This window comes from Hyperolius riggenbachi, chromosome 9 (genome assembly GCF_040937935.1).
Source record: "Hyperolius riggenbachi isolate aHypRig1 chromosome 9, aHypRig1.pri, whole genome shotgun sequence".
Taxonomy (NCBI): Eukaryota; Metazoa; Chordata; class Amphibia; order Anura; family Hyperoliidae; genus Hyperolius; species Hyperolius riggenbachi.
Window position 1 is genome coordinate 202,637,781 of NC_090654.1, and position 17,260 is coordinate 202,655,040.

General features: G+C 44.2%; 1 protein-coding gene across 4 annotated transcripts in view; it reads left to right on the top strand.

Annotated features, from left to right (window-relative positions):
* NOVA1 (NOVA alternative splicing regulator 1) overlaps positions 1-15,423 on the top strand; it is a 153,272-nt gene extending 137,849 nt beyond the window's left edge. For all 4 annotated transcript variants that reach the window (XM_068253890.1, XM_068253888.1, XM_068253891.1 and 1 more), the window contains one exon: positions 11,382-15,423. In XM_068253890.1, coding sequence (XP_068109991.1) covers positions 11,382-12,389 — 1,008 coding nt within the window. In that variant the 3' untranslated portion in view covers positions 12,390-15,423. The remainder of the gene's footprint in view (positions 1-11,381) is intronic.
* The last annotated feature ends 1,837 nt before the right edge of the window (positions 15,424-17,260 follow it).

Genomic DNA, 17,260 nt, shown 5'->3' on the forward strand with positions numbered 1-17,260 from the left:
CTTTCACTGGCGCCCTTTTCACGCGTACGACGTAAGATTTACCCCCAAATTAATTATGTTCTTTAAAAAAGGACACAGATAATGTTTAGGGGGCCATTAGAATCAGTTATTTTTTAAAGGGGGGTTATTCTATTGAAAGGTGAAGAAGGAGCCAATGGAAATAAGAGACTATTTTCATCATAGTGAGTCTCTGGCCAGTATGCAATTACTGTATTTTTTGGACTATAAGACTCACTTTTTCTTCCCCAAAAGTGGGGGGAAAAAGTTGCTGCATCTTATAGTCCAAATGCAGGGAGTTCCTGACTTGTGAATTCCTGCCAATACGAACCTCTAACCCACCACAATGTCAGGGACCCCTGTATTGTGCCCATCCAGAGGAGGACACGGAGACAAACGGAGCACAAAGGGGAGCACAAAGGGGCATAGAGGAGGATACAAGGAGAACAGAGGTGGGGGCAGAAGGACACATGGGGGACACAAAGGGGCATAGAGGAGGACACAAGGATGACAGAGGAGGACACAGGGAGACACAAGCGGGCATGAGGTACAAAGGGGGCATAATCCACAAGATGCCCCTTCACCATGGATGCACCAGGTTTAGTATATATTTTTACCCCTTTTTTTTGTCCTCTAAACCTAGGTGCGTCTTATGGTCAGGAGCGTCTTATAGTCCGAAAAATACGGTATCTTTTTTTCGTCTGTTTTCCCCTGGGTGATATTTTCAAACTTGTCAGTAAAAATGCATTTAAATCACCATGAGGCAAAAAAAAATACTCAAAATAATATTGATAGTACTTTTTCACCTACTTGTTGGTACTTTTTCCATTGCAAAGTGCTGAAAGGTTATTCTTAACCACTTCCCGGCCGCCTAACGCACAGAGGCGGCCGGGAAGTGGAGCCCTGAAGGACCGGCTCACCCACAGAGGCGGCGGTCCTTCTAAGGGCATGGGCGGAGCGATCGCGTCATCCGTGACGCGATCCTCCGCCGGCGCCTGTCACCGCTCGCCCGCCGCAACATCCCGCCGGCTATACGGAAGCGCCGGCGGGATGTTAACCCCGCGATCGCCGCATACAAAGTGTATAATACACTTTGTAATGTTTACAAAGTGTATTATACAGGCTGCCTCCTGCCCTGGTGGTCCCAGTGTCCGAGGGACCACCAGGGCAGGCTGCAGCCACCCTAGTCTGCACCCAAGCACACTGATTTCTCCCCCCCCCTGCCCCAGATCGCCCACAGCACCAATCAGACCCCACCCTGCCCACCCCCCAGACCCCTGTTTGCACCCAATCACCCCTCTAATCACCCATCAATCACTCCCTGTCACTATCTGTCAACGCAATTTTTTTTTATCCCCCCCCCCTGCTCCCTGCCCCCTCCTGATCACCCCCCACCCCTCAGATTCTCCCCAGACCACCCCCCCCCCCCTGTTTACTGTATGCATCTATCCCCCTGATCACCTGTCAATCACCTGTCAATCACCGGTCAATCACCCCCTGTCACTGCCACCCATCAATCAGCCCCTAGCCTGCCCCTTGCGGGCAATCTGATCACCCCCCCCCCCACACCAATAGATCGCCCACAGATCCGACATCAGATCACCTCCCAAATCCATTGTTTACATCTATTCTCTCCTCTAAACACCCACTAATTACCCATCAATCACCCATCAATCACCCCCTATCACCACCTGTCACTTTTACCTATCAGATCAGACCCTAATCTGCCCCTTGCGGGCACCCAATCACCCGCCCACACGCTTAGATTGCCCTCTGACCCCCCCTTATCAATTCACCAGTGCATTTATTACATCTGTTCTTCCCTGTAATAACCCACTGATCACCTGTCAATCACCTGCCAATCACCTATCACCCATCAATCACCCCCTGTCACTGCCACCCATCAATCAGCCCCTAACCTGCCCCTTGTGGGCAATCTGATCACCCACCCACACCATTAGATCGCCCGCAAACCCGCCGTCAGATTACCTCCCAAATGTATCGTTTACATCTGTTATCTTCTCTAAACACCCACTAATTACCCATCAATCACCCATCAATCACCCCCTATCACCACCTGTCACTGTTACCTATCAGATCAGACCCTAATCTGCCCCTTGCGGGCACCCAATCACCCGCCCACACGCTCAGATTGCCCTTAACCCCCCCCCCCCCCCCTTATCAATTTGCCAGTGCATTAATTACATCTGTCCTTCCCTGTAATAACCCACTGATCACCTGTCAATCACCTGCCAATCACCTATCACCCATCAATCACCCCCTGTCACTGCCACCCAACAATCAGCCCCTAACCTGCCCCTTGCGGGCAATCTGATCACCCACCCACACCAATAGATCGCCCGCAGATCCGACATCAGATCACCACCCAAGCGCAGCGTTTACATCTATTCTCTCCTCTAAACATCCACTAATTACCCATCAATCAGCCCTATCACCACCTGTCACTGTTACCCATCAGATCAGACCCTAATCTGCCCCTTGCGGGCACCCAATCACCCGCCTACACGCTCAGATTGCCCTCAGACCCCCCCTTATCAATTCGCCAGTGCAATATTTACATCTGTCCTTCCCTGTAATAACCCACTGATCACCTGTCAATCACCTGCCAATCACCTATCACCCATCAATCACCCCCTGTCACTGCCACCCATCAATCACCCCCTGTCACTGCCACCCATCAATCACCCGCTGTCACTGCCACCCATCAATCAGCCCCTAACCTGCCCCTTGCGGGCAAACTGATCACCCACCCACACCAATAGATCGCCCGCAGATCCGACATCAGATCACCACCCAAGCGCAGTGTTTCCATCTATTCTCTACCCTAAACACCCACTAATTACCCATCAATCACCCCCTGTCACTGCTACCTATCAGATTAGACCCCTATCTGCCCCTAGGGCACTCAATCACCCGCCCACACCCTCAGAATGCCCTCAGACCCCAGCCCTGATCACCTCGCCAGTGCATTGCTTGCATCTATTCCCCCCTCTAATCACACCTTGAGACACCCATCAATCACCTCCTGTCACCCCCTAGCACACCTACCCATCAGATCAGGCCCCAATTTGCCCCGTGTGGGCTCCTGATCACTCGGCCAAACCCTCAGATCCCCCTCAGACCCCCTTCCGATCACCTCCCCAGTGCATTGATTGCATCTATTTTCCCCTCTAACCACCCCCTGAGACACCCATCAATCACCTCCTGTCACCCCCCTAGCACTCCTATCCATCAGATCAGGCCCAATACAACCTGTCATCTAAAAGGCCACCCTGCTTATGACCGGTTCCACAAAATTCGCCCCCTCATAGACCACCTGTCATCAAAATTTGCAGATGCTTATACCCCTGAACAGTCATTTTGAGACATTTGGTTTCCAGACTACTCACGGTTTTGGGCCTGTAAAATGCCAGGGCGGTATAGGAACCCCACAAGTGACCCCATTTTAGAAAAAAAGACACCCCAAGGTATTCTGTTAGGTGTATGACGAGTTCATAGAAGATTTTATTTTTTGTCAAAAGTTAGCGGAAATTAATTTTTATTGGTTTTTTTTCACAAAGTGTCATTTTTCACTAACTTGTGACAAAAAATAAAATTTTCTATGAACTCGCCATACACCTAACGGAATACCTTGGGGTGTCTTCTTTCTAAAATGGGGTCACTTGTGGGGTTCCTATACTGCCCTGGCATTTTAGGGGCCCTAAACCGCGAGGAGTAGTCTAGAAAACAAATGCTTCAAAATGATCTGTGAATAGGACGTTGGGCCCCTTAGCGCACCTAGGCTGCAAAAAAGTGTCACACATGTGGTACCGCCGTACTCAGGAAAAGTAATATAATGTGTTTTGGGGTGTATTTTTACACATACCCATGCTGGGTGGGAGAAATTTCTATGTAAATGGACAATTGTGTGTAAAAAAATCAAACAATTGTCATTTACAGAGATATTTCTCCCACTTAGCATGGGTATGTGTAAAAATACACCCCAAAATGCATTATACTACTTCTCCTGAGTACGGCGGTACCACATGTGTGGCACTTTTTTACACCCTAAGTACGCTAAGGGGCCCAAAGTCCAATGAGTACCTTTAGGATTTCACAGGTCATTTTGCGACATTTGGTTTCAAGACTACTCCTCACGGTTTAGGGCGCCTAAAATGCCAGGGCAGTATAGGAACCCCACAAATGACCCCATTCTAGAAAGAAGACACCCAAAGATATTCCGTACGGAGTATGGTGAGTTCATAGAAGATTTTATTTTTTGTCACAAGTTAGCGGAAAATGACACTTTGTGAAAAAAAACTATTACAATCAATTTCCGCTAACTTGTGACAAAAAAATAAAAACTTCTATGAACTCACCATACTCCTAACGGAATACCTTGGGGTGTCTTCTTTCTAAAATGGGGTCATTAGTGGGGTTCCTATACTGCCCTGGCATTTTAGGGGCCCTAAACCGCGAGGAGTAGTCTTGAAACAAAAATGACCTGTGAAATCCTAAAGGTACTCATTGGACTTTGGGCCCCTTAGTGCAGTTAGGGTGCAAAAAAGTGCCACACATGTGGTATCGCCGTACTCGGGAGAAGTAGTATAATGTGTTTTGGGGTGTATTTTTACACATACCCATGCTGGGTGGGAGAAATACCTCTGTAAATGACAATCTTTTGATTTTTTTACACACAATTGTCCATTTACAAAGGTATTTCTCCCACCCAGCATGGGTATGTGTAAAAATACACCCCAAAACACATTGTACTACTTCTCCCGAGTATGGCGATACCACATGTGTGGCACTTTTTTGCACCCTAACTGCGCTAAAGGGCCCAAAGTCCAATGAGTACCTTTAGGATTTCACAGGTCATTTTGAGAAATTTCGTTTCAAGACTACTCCTCACGGTTTAGGGCCCCTAAAATGCCAGGGCAGTATAGGAACCCCACAAATGACCCCATTTTAGAAAGAAGACACCCCAAGGTATTCCGTTAGTAGTATGGCGAGTTCATAGAAGATTTTATTTTTTGTCACAAGTTAGCGGAAATTGATTTTAATTGTGTTTTTTCACAAAGTGTCATTTTCCGCTAACTTTTGACAAAAAATAAAATCTTCTATGAACTCACCATACTCCTAACGGAATACCTTGGGGTGTCTTCTTTCTAAAATGGGGTCATTTGTGGGGTTCCTATACTGCCCTGGCATTTTAGGGGCCCTAAACCGTGAGGAGTAGTCTTGAAACGAAATTTCTCAAAATGACCTGTGAAATCCTAAAGGTACTCATTGGACTTTGGGCCCTTTAGCGCAGTTAGGGTGCAAAAAAGTGCCACACATGTGGTATCGCCGTACTCAGGAGAAGTAGTATAATGTGTTTTGTGGTGTACCCATGCTGAGTGGGAGAAAGATCTCTGTAAATGGACAATTGTGTGTAAAAAAAATTAACAAATTGTCATTTACAGAGATATTTCTCCCACCCAGCATGGGTATGTGTAAAAATACACCCCAAAACACATTATACTACTTCTCCTGAGTACGGCAATACCACATGTGTGGCACTTTTTTGCAGCCTAACCGCTAAGGGGTCCAAAGTCCAATGAGCACCTTTAGGCTTTACAGGGGTGCTTACAATTTAGCACCCCCCAAAATGTCAGGACAGTAAACACACCCCACAAATGACCCCATTTTGGAAAGTAGACCCTTCAAGATATTCAGAGAGGGGCATGGTGAGTCCGTGGCAGATTTCATTTTTTTTGTCGCAAGTTAGAAGAAATGGAAACTTTTTTTTTTTTTTCTCACAAAGTGTCATTTTCCGCTTACTTGTGACAAAAATAATATCTTCTATGAACTCACTATGCATCTCAGTGAATACTTTGGGATGTCTTCTTTCCAAAATGGGGTCATTTGGGGGGTATTTATACTATCCTGGAATTCTAGCCCCTCATGAAACATGACAGGGGGTCAGAAAAGTCAGAGATGCTTGAAAATGGGAAAATTCACTTTTTGCACCATAGTTTGTAAACGCTATAACTTTTACCCAAACCAATAAATATACACTGAATGGGTTTTTTTTAATCAAAAACATGTTTGTCCACATTTTTCGCGCTGCATGTATACAGAAATTTTACTTTATTTGAAAAATGTCAGCACAGAAAGTTTAAAAAAATCATTTTTTTGCCAAAATTCATGTCTTTTTTGATGAATATAATAAAAAGTAAAAATCGCAGGAGCAATCAAATAGCACCAAAAGAAAGCTTTATTAGTGACAAGAAAAGGAGCCAAAATTCATTTAGGTGGCAGGTTGTATGAGTGAGCAATAAACCGTGAAAGCTGCAGTGGTCTGAATGGAAAAAAAGTGGCCGGTCCTTAAAGGGGTAGAAAGCCCTAGGTCCTCAAGTGGTTAATTGAAGATAAAAAATTAGGAGAAAACTCAGGAGAAAAAGTTAATTTCATATGGTCCTCTAAAGTGATACACATTTGACTCACTTGGGATTCCTGCCATTTGAAGGAATTTGAATGGTATAAGTCGTCTGCAAACCATTATATATCTCTTACTAATTTTAGGTAGTCTTAAGGTAGCCATACACTGGTCGATTTGCCATTAGATCGACCAGCTGACAGATCCCTATCTGATCGAATCTGATCAGAGAGGGATCGTATGGCCTCCTTTACTGCAAACAGATTGTGAATCGATTTCAGCCTGAAACGGATCACAATCTGTTGAGCTGCTCCTGCCGCCTGTGCCCCCCCCCCCCCCCCCCCCCGTATACATTACCTGAAGCTGGCTCCCGGGCGTCTTCTCCACGCTGCACCGCACCGCTCTGTTCTTGCTCCATCCCGGCACTTCCTGTGTCACTCCGTGACCAGGAAGTTCAAATAGAGCGCCCTCTATTTGAACTTCCTGGTCACTGCAGTGACACAGGAAGCGTCGGGATGGAGCCGGAACAGAGCGGTGCAGCGCGGAGAAGACGCCCGGGAGCCAGCGTCAGGTAATGTATACCTGATCGGATCGGCCGCCGCTAGCGATGCGCACCCTACCCGCGGGCAATCGAGGGTAACTTCCCGCACGGCGTGATCGACGGACCGATCCGATTTCGGGAGGAAATCGGATCGGCGGGTGCGTTTAGCGCGAACGATTGGCAGCAGTTTCGATCCCAGGATCGAATCTGCTGTCGAAACGGCCGCGAATCGGGCCAGTGTATGGCCACCTTTAAGGTGGCCATATGGTCCGTCGGTCCCGCACGGCGCGACCGACGGACCGATCCGATTTCGGGAGGCCATACACTGGCCCGATTCGCGGCCGTTTCGACAGCAGATTCGATCCTGGGATCGAATCTGCTGCCAATCGTTCGCGCTAAACGCACCCGCCGATCCGATTTCCTCCTGAAATCGGATCGGTCCGTCGGTCGCGCCGTGCGGGAAATTACCCTCGATCGCCCGCGGGTAGGGTGCACGTCGCTAGCGGCGGCCGATCCGATCAGGTATACATTACCTGACGCTGGCTCCCGGGCGTCTTCTCCGCGCTGCACCACTCTGTTCCGGCTCCATCCCGGCGCTTCCTGTGTCACTGCAGTGACCAGGAAGTTCAAATAGAGGGCGCTCTATTAGAACTTCCTGGTCACGGAGTGACACAGGAAGCGCCGGGATGGAGCAAGAACAGAGCGGTGCGGTGCAGCGTGGAGAAGACGCCCGGGAGCCAGCTTCAGGTAATGTATACGGGGGGGGGGGGGGGGGGGGCACAGGCGGCAGGAGCAGCTCAACAGATTGTGATCGGTTTCAGGCTGAAATCGATTCACAATCTGTTTGCAGTAAAGGCAGCCTTACGATCCCTCTCTGATCAGATTCGATCAGATAGGGATCTGTCAGCTGGTCGATCTAATGGCAAATCGACCAGTGTATGGCTACCTTTAGCTTTATTTTGACAATACCAGGACTTTAGGAGGTTTAGACGACCCTGCTTAGATAATAGTTGCCTACAGGGGTGTATGTACTCAAACACTGATGTAGTTTAGTTAAATAATAACATATCTAGTCAGTTTTACTAAAAGTTTGGTTATTAGAAACCAGCTGAATTGGTAGCTTTATAACAGCTTAAAGTAAACCTCCAGACTAAAAATCTACTCAGCAGAACTGAAAAGGCTTGGTGTTTCTTTAACAGTTTCACAGCATCAGCACTTTGTTTTTCTTACCAAAGCATCATTTTTAGTTTAATTTTTAGCTAAGCTCCACCCATCAAAGAAAACTACCTGGGCTTTTTTTCCTGATGCTGTGCAAAGCATGATGGGATTTCCTATGTTGTTCACGTTGCCTAACAGGGCTGATAAGCACACAGGACAGTTGGAACTGTGTCTCATGCTCGCTGTCACCTCCTTTCAACCAAAAATATGGCTGCCCTCATGAAATCAAACATTTGCCTGTTCTTTTAAAACAGGGTGGTTAAAGTGGACCCAAATTAAAAATACAAGATTTCAGAAATAAAATCTATTTTCTAAATTATAATAATAAATAGCAGCCTTTTTTCAGCTGCATGATGACAAATATAAAATGTTTTACATTTATTGGAGGAAACCCTCCCTTCCTTTCAAATTGCCGGGATTTTTCCGGCAAACTGGTGGAGTAGATGGTGTCCGGCAATGGAGGAATTGCTAATGGCTGCCCCCAGTATAACCCTAGCTATGAAAAGAGTAGGGTGAAAAGCCTGCACTGAAATGCTCATAGGCTTGAAGGAGTGTTTATTTATCTTTGTATGTGTCAGAGTGGTGCAACTAAATATTTTTAATTAAAAAAATGTTTGGTTTGAGTCCGCTTTAAGAGATTCTATTACCTATCTATTTTAATTAACATAGCTAATGTAACTTAATGACAGTATGTTTGTTTAGGCTGAAGTTCCTCTTTAAAGAAACTCAGAGATGAATCATACTGCCGTTTTTACTTACCCGGGGCTTCCTCCAGCCCCATAAGCATGGATGTGTCCCTCACTGTCCTCCCGCAGTTCTCTATTCTCCCGCAGTCAACCCCCAGTACTCGGCTCAGTCAGGCTCAGTCTTACTGCGTGACATCAGCCAGGGCCTTCTGCACTTGCGCAGAAGGTCCTCACATGCACAGAAGGCACCCCCGCAACTCCACTGAGCCACTTACCGGAGAAGATTGCGGGTTAACGGAGGAGCTGAGGAGGATGGCGAGGGAAAAATGCATGCTTATGGGGCTGGAGGAAGCCCCGGGTAAGTAAAAAAAATGGCAGTATGACTCAGCTCTGAGTCTCTTTAAGCTTCATCATGAACAATATTATGGATTCTATTTTTCAATGACTGGGACATTTTACATGCAGAATTGTTATTTTAGGCTAAGCTTCCTTTTGTCCATCTAGATTGCTGAAAAACAAGCAATGAATCAAACTCTTGCTATCCCTTTTTAGTTAAAAATAGAATAATTATTGATAAATACATATGCATTTCTGTAACTTGGTATTGGTACGTCATCCAAAAAATGATTTAACCATTTATATCAAATGACACTGGAACAAAGGTTGTATAGTGGGGTTAAGCAAAAATTATATAAATATGAAAAGTTCAAATTGATGTTTATTGCTTTAAGGTTACATAGAAAAATTGTTTTGTTTTGCAAATATTAGATTGGGTCACTGCATTTCTTTCCAGCAGTTTTAAAAAATGACCTGTTGGTCTGGGAATGCTGTAGCTTAAAGGACCACTATTGCGAAAATCTTAAAATGTAAAATACATGTAAACATATACAAATAAGAAGTATATTTTTCCCAGAGTAAAATGTGACATAAATTACTTTTCTCCTATGTTACTGTCACTTACAGTAGGTAGTAGAAATCTGACATTACCAATGGGTTTTGGGTTACTGCATCTCCTCATGGGAGGTTCTCAGGGTTTTCTTTATTTTCAAAAGCACTTAGTGAATGGCAGTTGCTCCATCCAACTGCCAAAGAAGTGTACGGTGAGGAGGGAGGCTGGCCATCATCTTTGTATAAATCTTTTTCAGACAGTGTCTTTATAAAGAATAAAAGGCCATGCTAAGAATCCCCAATGGAGAGATGGACTAGCCCGAAACAGTAATGTCAGGTTTCTACTACTTGCTGTAAGTGACAGCAACATAGGAGAAATGTATGGCTCATTTTACTCTTCAAGAAATGTACTTCTTATTTCTATGTATTTACATTTATTTAAAATTTTGCAGTTTTTCGCGATAGTGGTCCATTAACCGAAACATCCTTCTGGCCCTTAAAGGGGCACTATGGCGAAACATTTTAAAATAAGTGCAAACCTATACAAATTAGAAGTATGTTTTTTCCAGAGTAAAATGAGCCATAAATTCCTTTTCTCCTATGTTGCTGTCACTTACAGTAGGCAGTAGAAATCTGACAGAAGCGACAGGTTTTGGACTAGTCCATCTCTACATAGGGGATTCTCAGGGATTTATTTATTTTTAAAAGCACTTAGTGAATGGCAGTTGCTCAGTCCAACTGCCAAAAAACTGTGTAGTGAGCAGGGAAGCTGGCCAGCATCATGGTTTAAAGGGACCCTGACCTCTGAAAATAATCAAAATTGGTACTTACCTGGGGCTTTCTGCAGCCCATGTCATCACGGCGGCCGGCGTGACTGTGCATGCACAGTACAGTCACTCCAGGCGCCGTAATGACACGAGGCGGCCAGCGTGATGACGACTAACATCATCTTCCAGGAAGAGAGGGCCCGACACTCGGGCCTGGTGTCCCCAGCCATCTGACTGGGAGAGGAGCCAGAACGCCGCCGTGGGATCTCCCGACCTACGGTGGGCTGCAGAAAGCCCCAGGTAAGTACCAATTTCGATTATTTTTAGAGCTCGGAGTCCCTGTAAAACCTTTTTCGGGAATATCTTTATAAACAACAAAGGCCATGCTGAGAATCCCCTATGAAGAGATGGACTAGTCCAAAACCTGTCGCTTCTGTCAGATTTCTACTACCTACTCTAAGTGACAGCAACTTAAGAGAAAAGTAATTTATGGTTCATTTTACTCTGGAAAAAATGTGCTTCTTTTTTGTCTATGTTTGCACATATTTTAAATGTTACCATTTTTTGCCATAGTGCCCCTTCAAAGACCAAAGGCAAAATGTAGAAGTCCAAAGTATTGTCCTCCTATTGCAGTTATGTATGTTTTTCAGTTATTTTCCCTCAGCAAACAGAAGCACTACATCAAGCTTAAATTATATATTGAAAGTATAATTCCATCATTGCTATTATTTAATTTGCTTAGTTATTTCCCATTGTCAACCACAAGCATGACATTGATACCTGCGTTTATTTTTCATGTGATTTGCATCTGTCTTTCTCTTTCTTTTTTTTTTGGTTTCTTCTTCATGCTATTTTGACCATAGGTGAAGATCATCGTTCCAAACAGCACTGCAGGTCTGATCATCGGGAAGGGTGGTGCCACTGTGAAGGCGGTAATGGAACAGTCTGGTGCATGGGTTCAACTTTCCCAGAAACCAGATGGCATTAATCTACAGGAGCGAGTGGTGACTGTAAGTGGAGAGCCAGAGCAAAATCGCAAAGCAGTAGAGCTGATAGTGCAGAAGATCCAGGAAGATCCACAGAGCGGTAGCTGTTTGAACATCAGCTATGCCAATGTTACAGGACCTGTAGCTAACTCCAATCCAACAGGATCACCTTATGCCAACACTGCTGAAGTTCTACCCACTGCTGCTGCCGCTGCAGGGCTCCTAGGACATGCTAATCTTGCTGGGGTGGCAGCCTTCCCTGCTGTCCTCTCTGGTTTCACTGGCAATGATCTAGTCGCTATTACGTCTGCACTCAACACTTTGGCCAGTTATGGTTACAACCTCAATACCCTAGGTTTGGGACTGAGTCAAGCAGCAGCCACAGGAGCACTAGCAGCTGCTGCTGCAAGCGCCAACCCAGCCGCAGCTGCAGCAGCCAATTTGCTGGCTACATATGCTAGCGAAGCAACTGGGGGTGGTGGCACTGCAGGAGGAGCGGCTGGGACGTTTGCACTAGGAAGCTTGGCTGCTGCCACTGCAGCTACTAATGGATATTTTGGGGCAGCTTCCCCTTTAGCTGCTAGTGCTATTTTGGGCACTGAGAAGTCAACGGACGGCTCCAAGGACGTGGTAGAAATAGCTGTGCCAGAAAATCTGGTAGGTGCCATACTAGGCAAAGGGGGAAAGACATTGGTGGAATATCAGGAGTTGACTGGAGCAAGGATACAGATCTCTAAAAAAGGGGAGTTTGTCCCTGGCACCAGAAACCGGAAGGTAACCATAACAGGCACACCAGCCGCCACGCAAGCTGCCCAGTATCTAATAACGCAACGAGTCACTTACGAGCAAGGTGTCCGGGCGGCCAACCCACAGAAAGTTGGTTAAATGCCCTCCTGTCCTTCCGTTCCCTGGATGTTAACTTAATTGTTCCCCTTCCCAACCCCCTTCTTCTTTTCATGGATGTACTGTATTTTGCAGGAGCGATTTATATTTTATTTTTTATTTGAATATTCTTTTTTTGTTTTTGTTATTGGCAGGGGAAGTGTGCGCGTCGGGTTATTAATATATAATTATGCAAATGAACGCAACAGTGTTGACAAAGCGCATCTGTAAATAATACATGTACTGCGGATGTTTTAGAGAGGGAATTTTTTTAGTGTTTTTTATTTTTTTAAGTTTTTTAATTTTTATTTGAAGGATTTCGACAGGTTATCTCTCTCTCTCGTTGAGGTTTTATTGTTTACGCGTCAGAAAGTTAAAAAAAAAAAAACACAAAAAAAAACACAAAAAAAGATTTTGAAGCCTGCCATTTTACCAGCATTGTTGTAGTCGAAAATGAACTGAATGTAAACAAGAAGTGACGCATTAATTTTAATCTCTGTGAGGACTGATGTGTCCAGTAATGCACTGCAGAGCCACGTGTTGCTGGTCCCTTCAGAACCACAAGGTAATCAGTATTAGTCCTCAGCGACGTAACTGAACTACTGTTTTGCTGGAAAACAGCAGGAGGGTTGGGTGGGTGAGTTACCTATAATACAAAAAAGGGAGTAAAGAAAATCAAAAGCACTGTCCAATTTCACTCATGCTTCCTGCCCTGGTGTGGCAGGGTGTGAGAGAAACAAGTTTTGGAATAAAAAAAAGAAAAAAATAGTTTTAAATTAAAACATAAAAGAGATATATATATATATATTATCTAAAAGCAATATAGTTGCAAAAAAGCACTGTAAAATATATATTAAAATGGTTAAAACTGTGGAAAAAAATAACCTTTTTTGATAAGTTTACAGATCAGTGTCTTCATAACAACCTGTATGGCGGTGAATATTCCGGCTGGCCAGGTTCCATTTCTATCATTTATGGCTCATGAATCCCATCAGATTTACCTCTTCTGACGGGTGATGTTTGGTTTTGACAAGAGCTGTGTCTGTTTTCCTTCTTCATTGGGTTCCCCCCCTCCTGCCCCTTCATGCTGAAATCCTTTTAAATCCCCAGTCTCTCACCCCCATCTTGTTTTTAATTGCTTTATAAATCAGCCACACTTTCTTTCCTCCCCTAGATGACCTTGTTTCCAATCCTACTCTGGAGAGACAACAGTGTCCCTCGTTCAGTAACATTTCACGATGGTAGTTCTTGTTAACCTGAGAATTGCCATTGTGCGGGGCTGATGCAGTACACCTGTTACTCAGAAGGCATTCCTCACTTACGCACAACCTCCAGCATGTTTGTTTTTCTCCAAAGTAAGATACGATCAAGACACATTGTTTTTCCTTTAATGTTAGTAGTTTATATGTGGGGTTTGTAGGACTGGGGCTTTAAGTAGACTCCCTAGTCCCTGGCCAGCCATGCACCAGTTGATCCATGAACATCCTCTCCCCTTTTAGACATAGTGCTGTGCTGTGAGCGTATTGGAGTTTTTTCTAGGCCAAATCACGCACACACACAACAGATTAAAGTGCCAACTGTTAGCTGATGAGGTTTCATTATCTGCAACGACTTAGCGAGGGCGTTGCCTTTTAAAACGCTTCTGATTGTGTATAATTTTAACACTAGCGATCTCTTAGTGTTGTCAATGTAGATTTTACTGTGAACAGTATCTGTGATTTTTAGCTGTTTTTGATCCCTCCGGGGCAAGGCTAAAACAGCCGCCTCAGGCTCCGATAGTTGTTTACCTGCATGTTCTTTTTCCGTGGGGCATCTTTATGTCGGCTTCAGTCAGTACTTCCCTGCATGCTCGTTTAGCTGAGATAGTGTTCATTTCCGGCGTGTGTCTACCTGTCGCAGCGCAGGTTCCTCCAAGGGCCATTTTTATTGGTTTTGTTTTCTAGAATAAGCCTTTTTTGTTTTCCAACTTGTCACCTCCTCCATGTTTCTGAGTGCCAACTAGCCAGATCATTATGTTAACCTCTGCATTTGGGCCACCTCAAGCCACTGAAAACGTGGCTGTTCATAAACCCAGCATCTTCTCATGCTATGCATGCAGTCGTAAAACAATAAAAAAAAAAACAAAATCAATGGACAAAGAAAGTAATTAAAATAGTAAATAATAATACTAAAAAAAAAAGAAAAAAAATTTAAATGCTGGCTACCTCTGGATCATCAGGCTGAAAAATTCCCAAACAACAGTTTACCTTCCATCTCAACTTCAATTCATTGATAACGTCCATCATAACCAACTCAGTGACATTTTCCGCTGCTCCTCCTGTGCAACCGATAACTGAACAATGATTGTGATGTCCTCTCGTCTGGCTTCTCGTCCAGCATCTCTCTTTCTGAACTGTGACCTTTTGTTTCCTTTTTTTTTCTGTTCCTTTTCATTTGTTTTTCATTTTTAGTTCAATGAACTTCAAAAAAAATTACCTGTGTCACTATAATAGTTTGAGTCAACGGTGTCCCGTGTTTAGCGGATGCTGAAGACCGGAATATTGATTTAAGACCTCCTACCTGTTAGTTCCTTCACCCACTACTTTCCTCCCTTACTCTTGTACAGTTTCTGTTCACTGTTATAAATCCCACCAAACTTCTGAGAGGCCTGTGAAGCATGGCGGTGGATCCACAATATGCATTACAGGCCCCTCGAGTTTGGGGGGAACCAGCCATTCCAATCTGATGATCAAGTCAATCTCTTTTCTTCTTTCTTTCCTTCCATATTCACTTTCTCTTTGATTAAAGAAAGAAAAAAAAACATTTTCAAGAAGAGAAAACTGATATATATTAAAAAAAAAGGAATGATATTGCTTGTTTTTAAAAATGGAAAGAGCAAAGCTGTCATACAAACTGTGTTTTAATTGGTAATGGTTATTTATCGTTATAGTCTCTGTAGCTCTGTAAGTTTTTATGACAATACAGTGTAACTAGTGGTTAGCCGATGATGCGAATATATTTACTCATATCATTATAAATGTGCTTTGTTCATCATGTACCATCACTGTCTCCCGTCTCATTATTTTCCTTGCATGTCACTAGTTTCAATTCATTTATAATACATTAACAGTGAATAATACCTCTCAGATTTTTCCCCACTGTCCTGGTGTTAGCAGGTGCACCAACACAGAGCTACAGGTCATCAGCTTTTCATGCTCAGATATCCTTCCTAAAATGAACATGCTGCATTCGAGATTTGCTGCACTCACCGGATGCTGCCTTAGTTACAGCCATCTCATGATGCGTTGTATGTGGCGCTAACGCTGCTTCTGGTAACTGTGTGGTCACACAGCGGTGTCAGAACGCAGTCACCAGAGGCCATTCATTATCTCTATACAACGATCTTCTATTCTCTACAGAGAAAAAAACCCTTAAAAGCTAGTCCAAAGGTCACAGCACCCATGCCCATTGCAGCATATTCATTTTGCAATAAGGGTAGCAGCAAAGCTATTTTGTCATGGAATAGTTAAAGAAAGCTGCTTCAGATTTTAAAAGACCAAGAGCTGTGAGAATCAGAGAAGTGGCTTCTGAGGGATCTGTTCATATGAACTATTTGGGAAATGTTACAAAACCCTTTGTCATATCTTTCTATCCCAGCAGTATTTGGGATTCATACATTCCATTCAAAACCCTGCACCCTCTGGTTCAGACTGTGTGTAGTGCAGGAGCCGGGCTTCCTTTCGGCCCATTACATGGATGCTGCTGTTGCCACCACTGTTGACATGTTGTTACCATTCCTGACAATAAGGCACCTCTGTGCCTGGAATAACATGGAAACCATGTTTCTGAATATACACCTATTGTGTGGGATGCATCCAAACAAACACAGGCCCTTATTTTATTGGTGGAGAAAAAAAATCAAAGAATAATTCCAGCCAATCAGGATTCGAGTTCCAAGAGGCAAAAAAAAGTAACAGCTGATTTGTGATTGGTTGCTCAAGGTAACTGTACATCACCAATCTTGAACAGCATTATTAACTAAAGCCAATGCTGTTTCCAATAGGGCTTTTACCCTCATATAGAAGATGTAACCTGAATTGCTTTCAGTACAGCTATTACAGCCAGTCTATGATTCACTGCCACCTCTCTGTAGTTAATAACTGGTGACAGAACAATACAACATATTCCCACGTTTCATAAATGGTTATTTTACCGCGGCTGTTGAGTACTCTTTAAGTGCCTTCTTGTCATTTGAAATGGCCTGCAACATATCAACAGCTCGTTAATCTCTGACGCAGGAGGGTCTCCAAGGCATTTCTTTGTAGTCCCTCCTTGGCGCTGAGAGAGTTAAGTGTCCATTTCTATGTATAGCTCATGGGTATATACAATGGATCCATTTCCTTCCTCGGTCTAGAAAACCTGACAGAAGGAACCACAATTATTATAACTTCACCACAAGGGGGGTGGCTCACAAAGAAAAGGTTTCTTTGCCTGTCATTTTGAATCATAACCAGCAGCACGTCTTGAAGCGGAGAACTACACAGGAAGCTGCTTTTGTCTTGTAAAAGAATGCCCGACCCATTCATGTCTTGACAATGTGCTTCTTTACAGCATCACCATTAACTCAGCTTCACTCATAGATTCTCCTGCACCTAGCACCTCCTGTACAGTCTTACCTCTCCATTCCTCAGCACTTTAATACAAGGAAGGTATACAAAGCAGCACTATGCCTGTCTCATAGAATGTAACATGAGAAGGAGCCTGGCTACCAGCCAATAGGTCGAAGCAGTTGCACTTTAAGAATTTTTGCGATTGAAGCAAACTGGCTTTGGCAGCATTTTCTTTACTGGGAGTTGCTGAAGCGTTGTTGTGAACAGGCATGAGCAGTTTGCTTA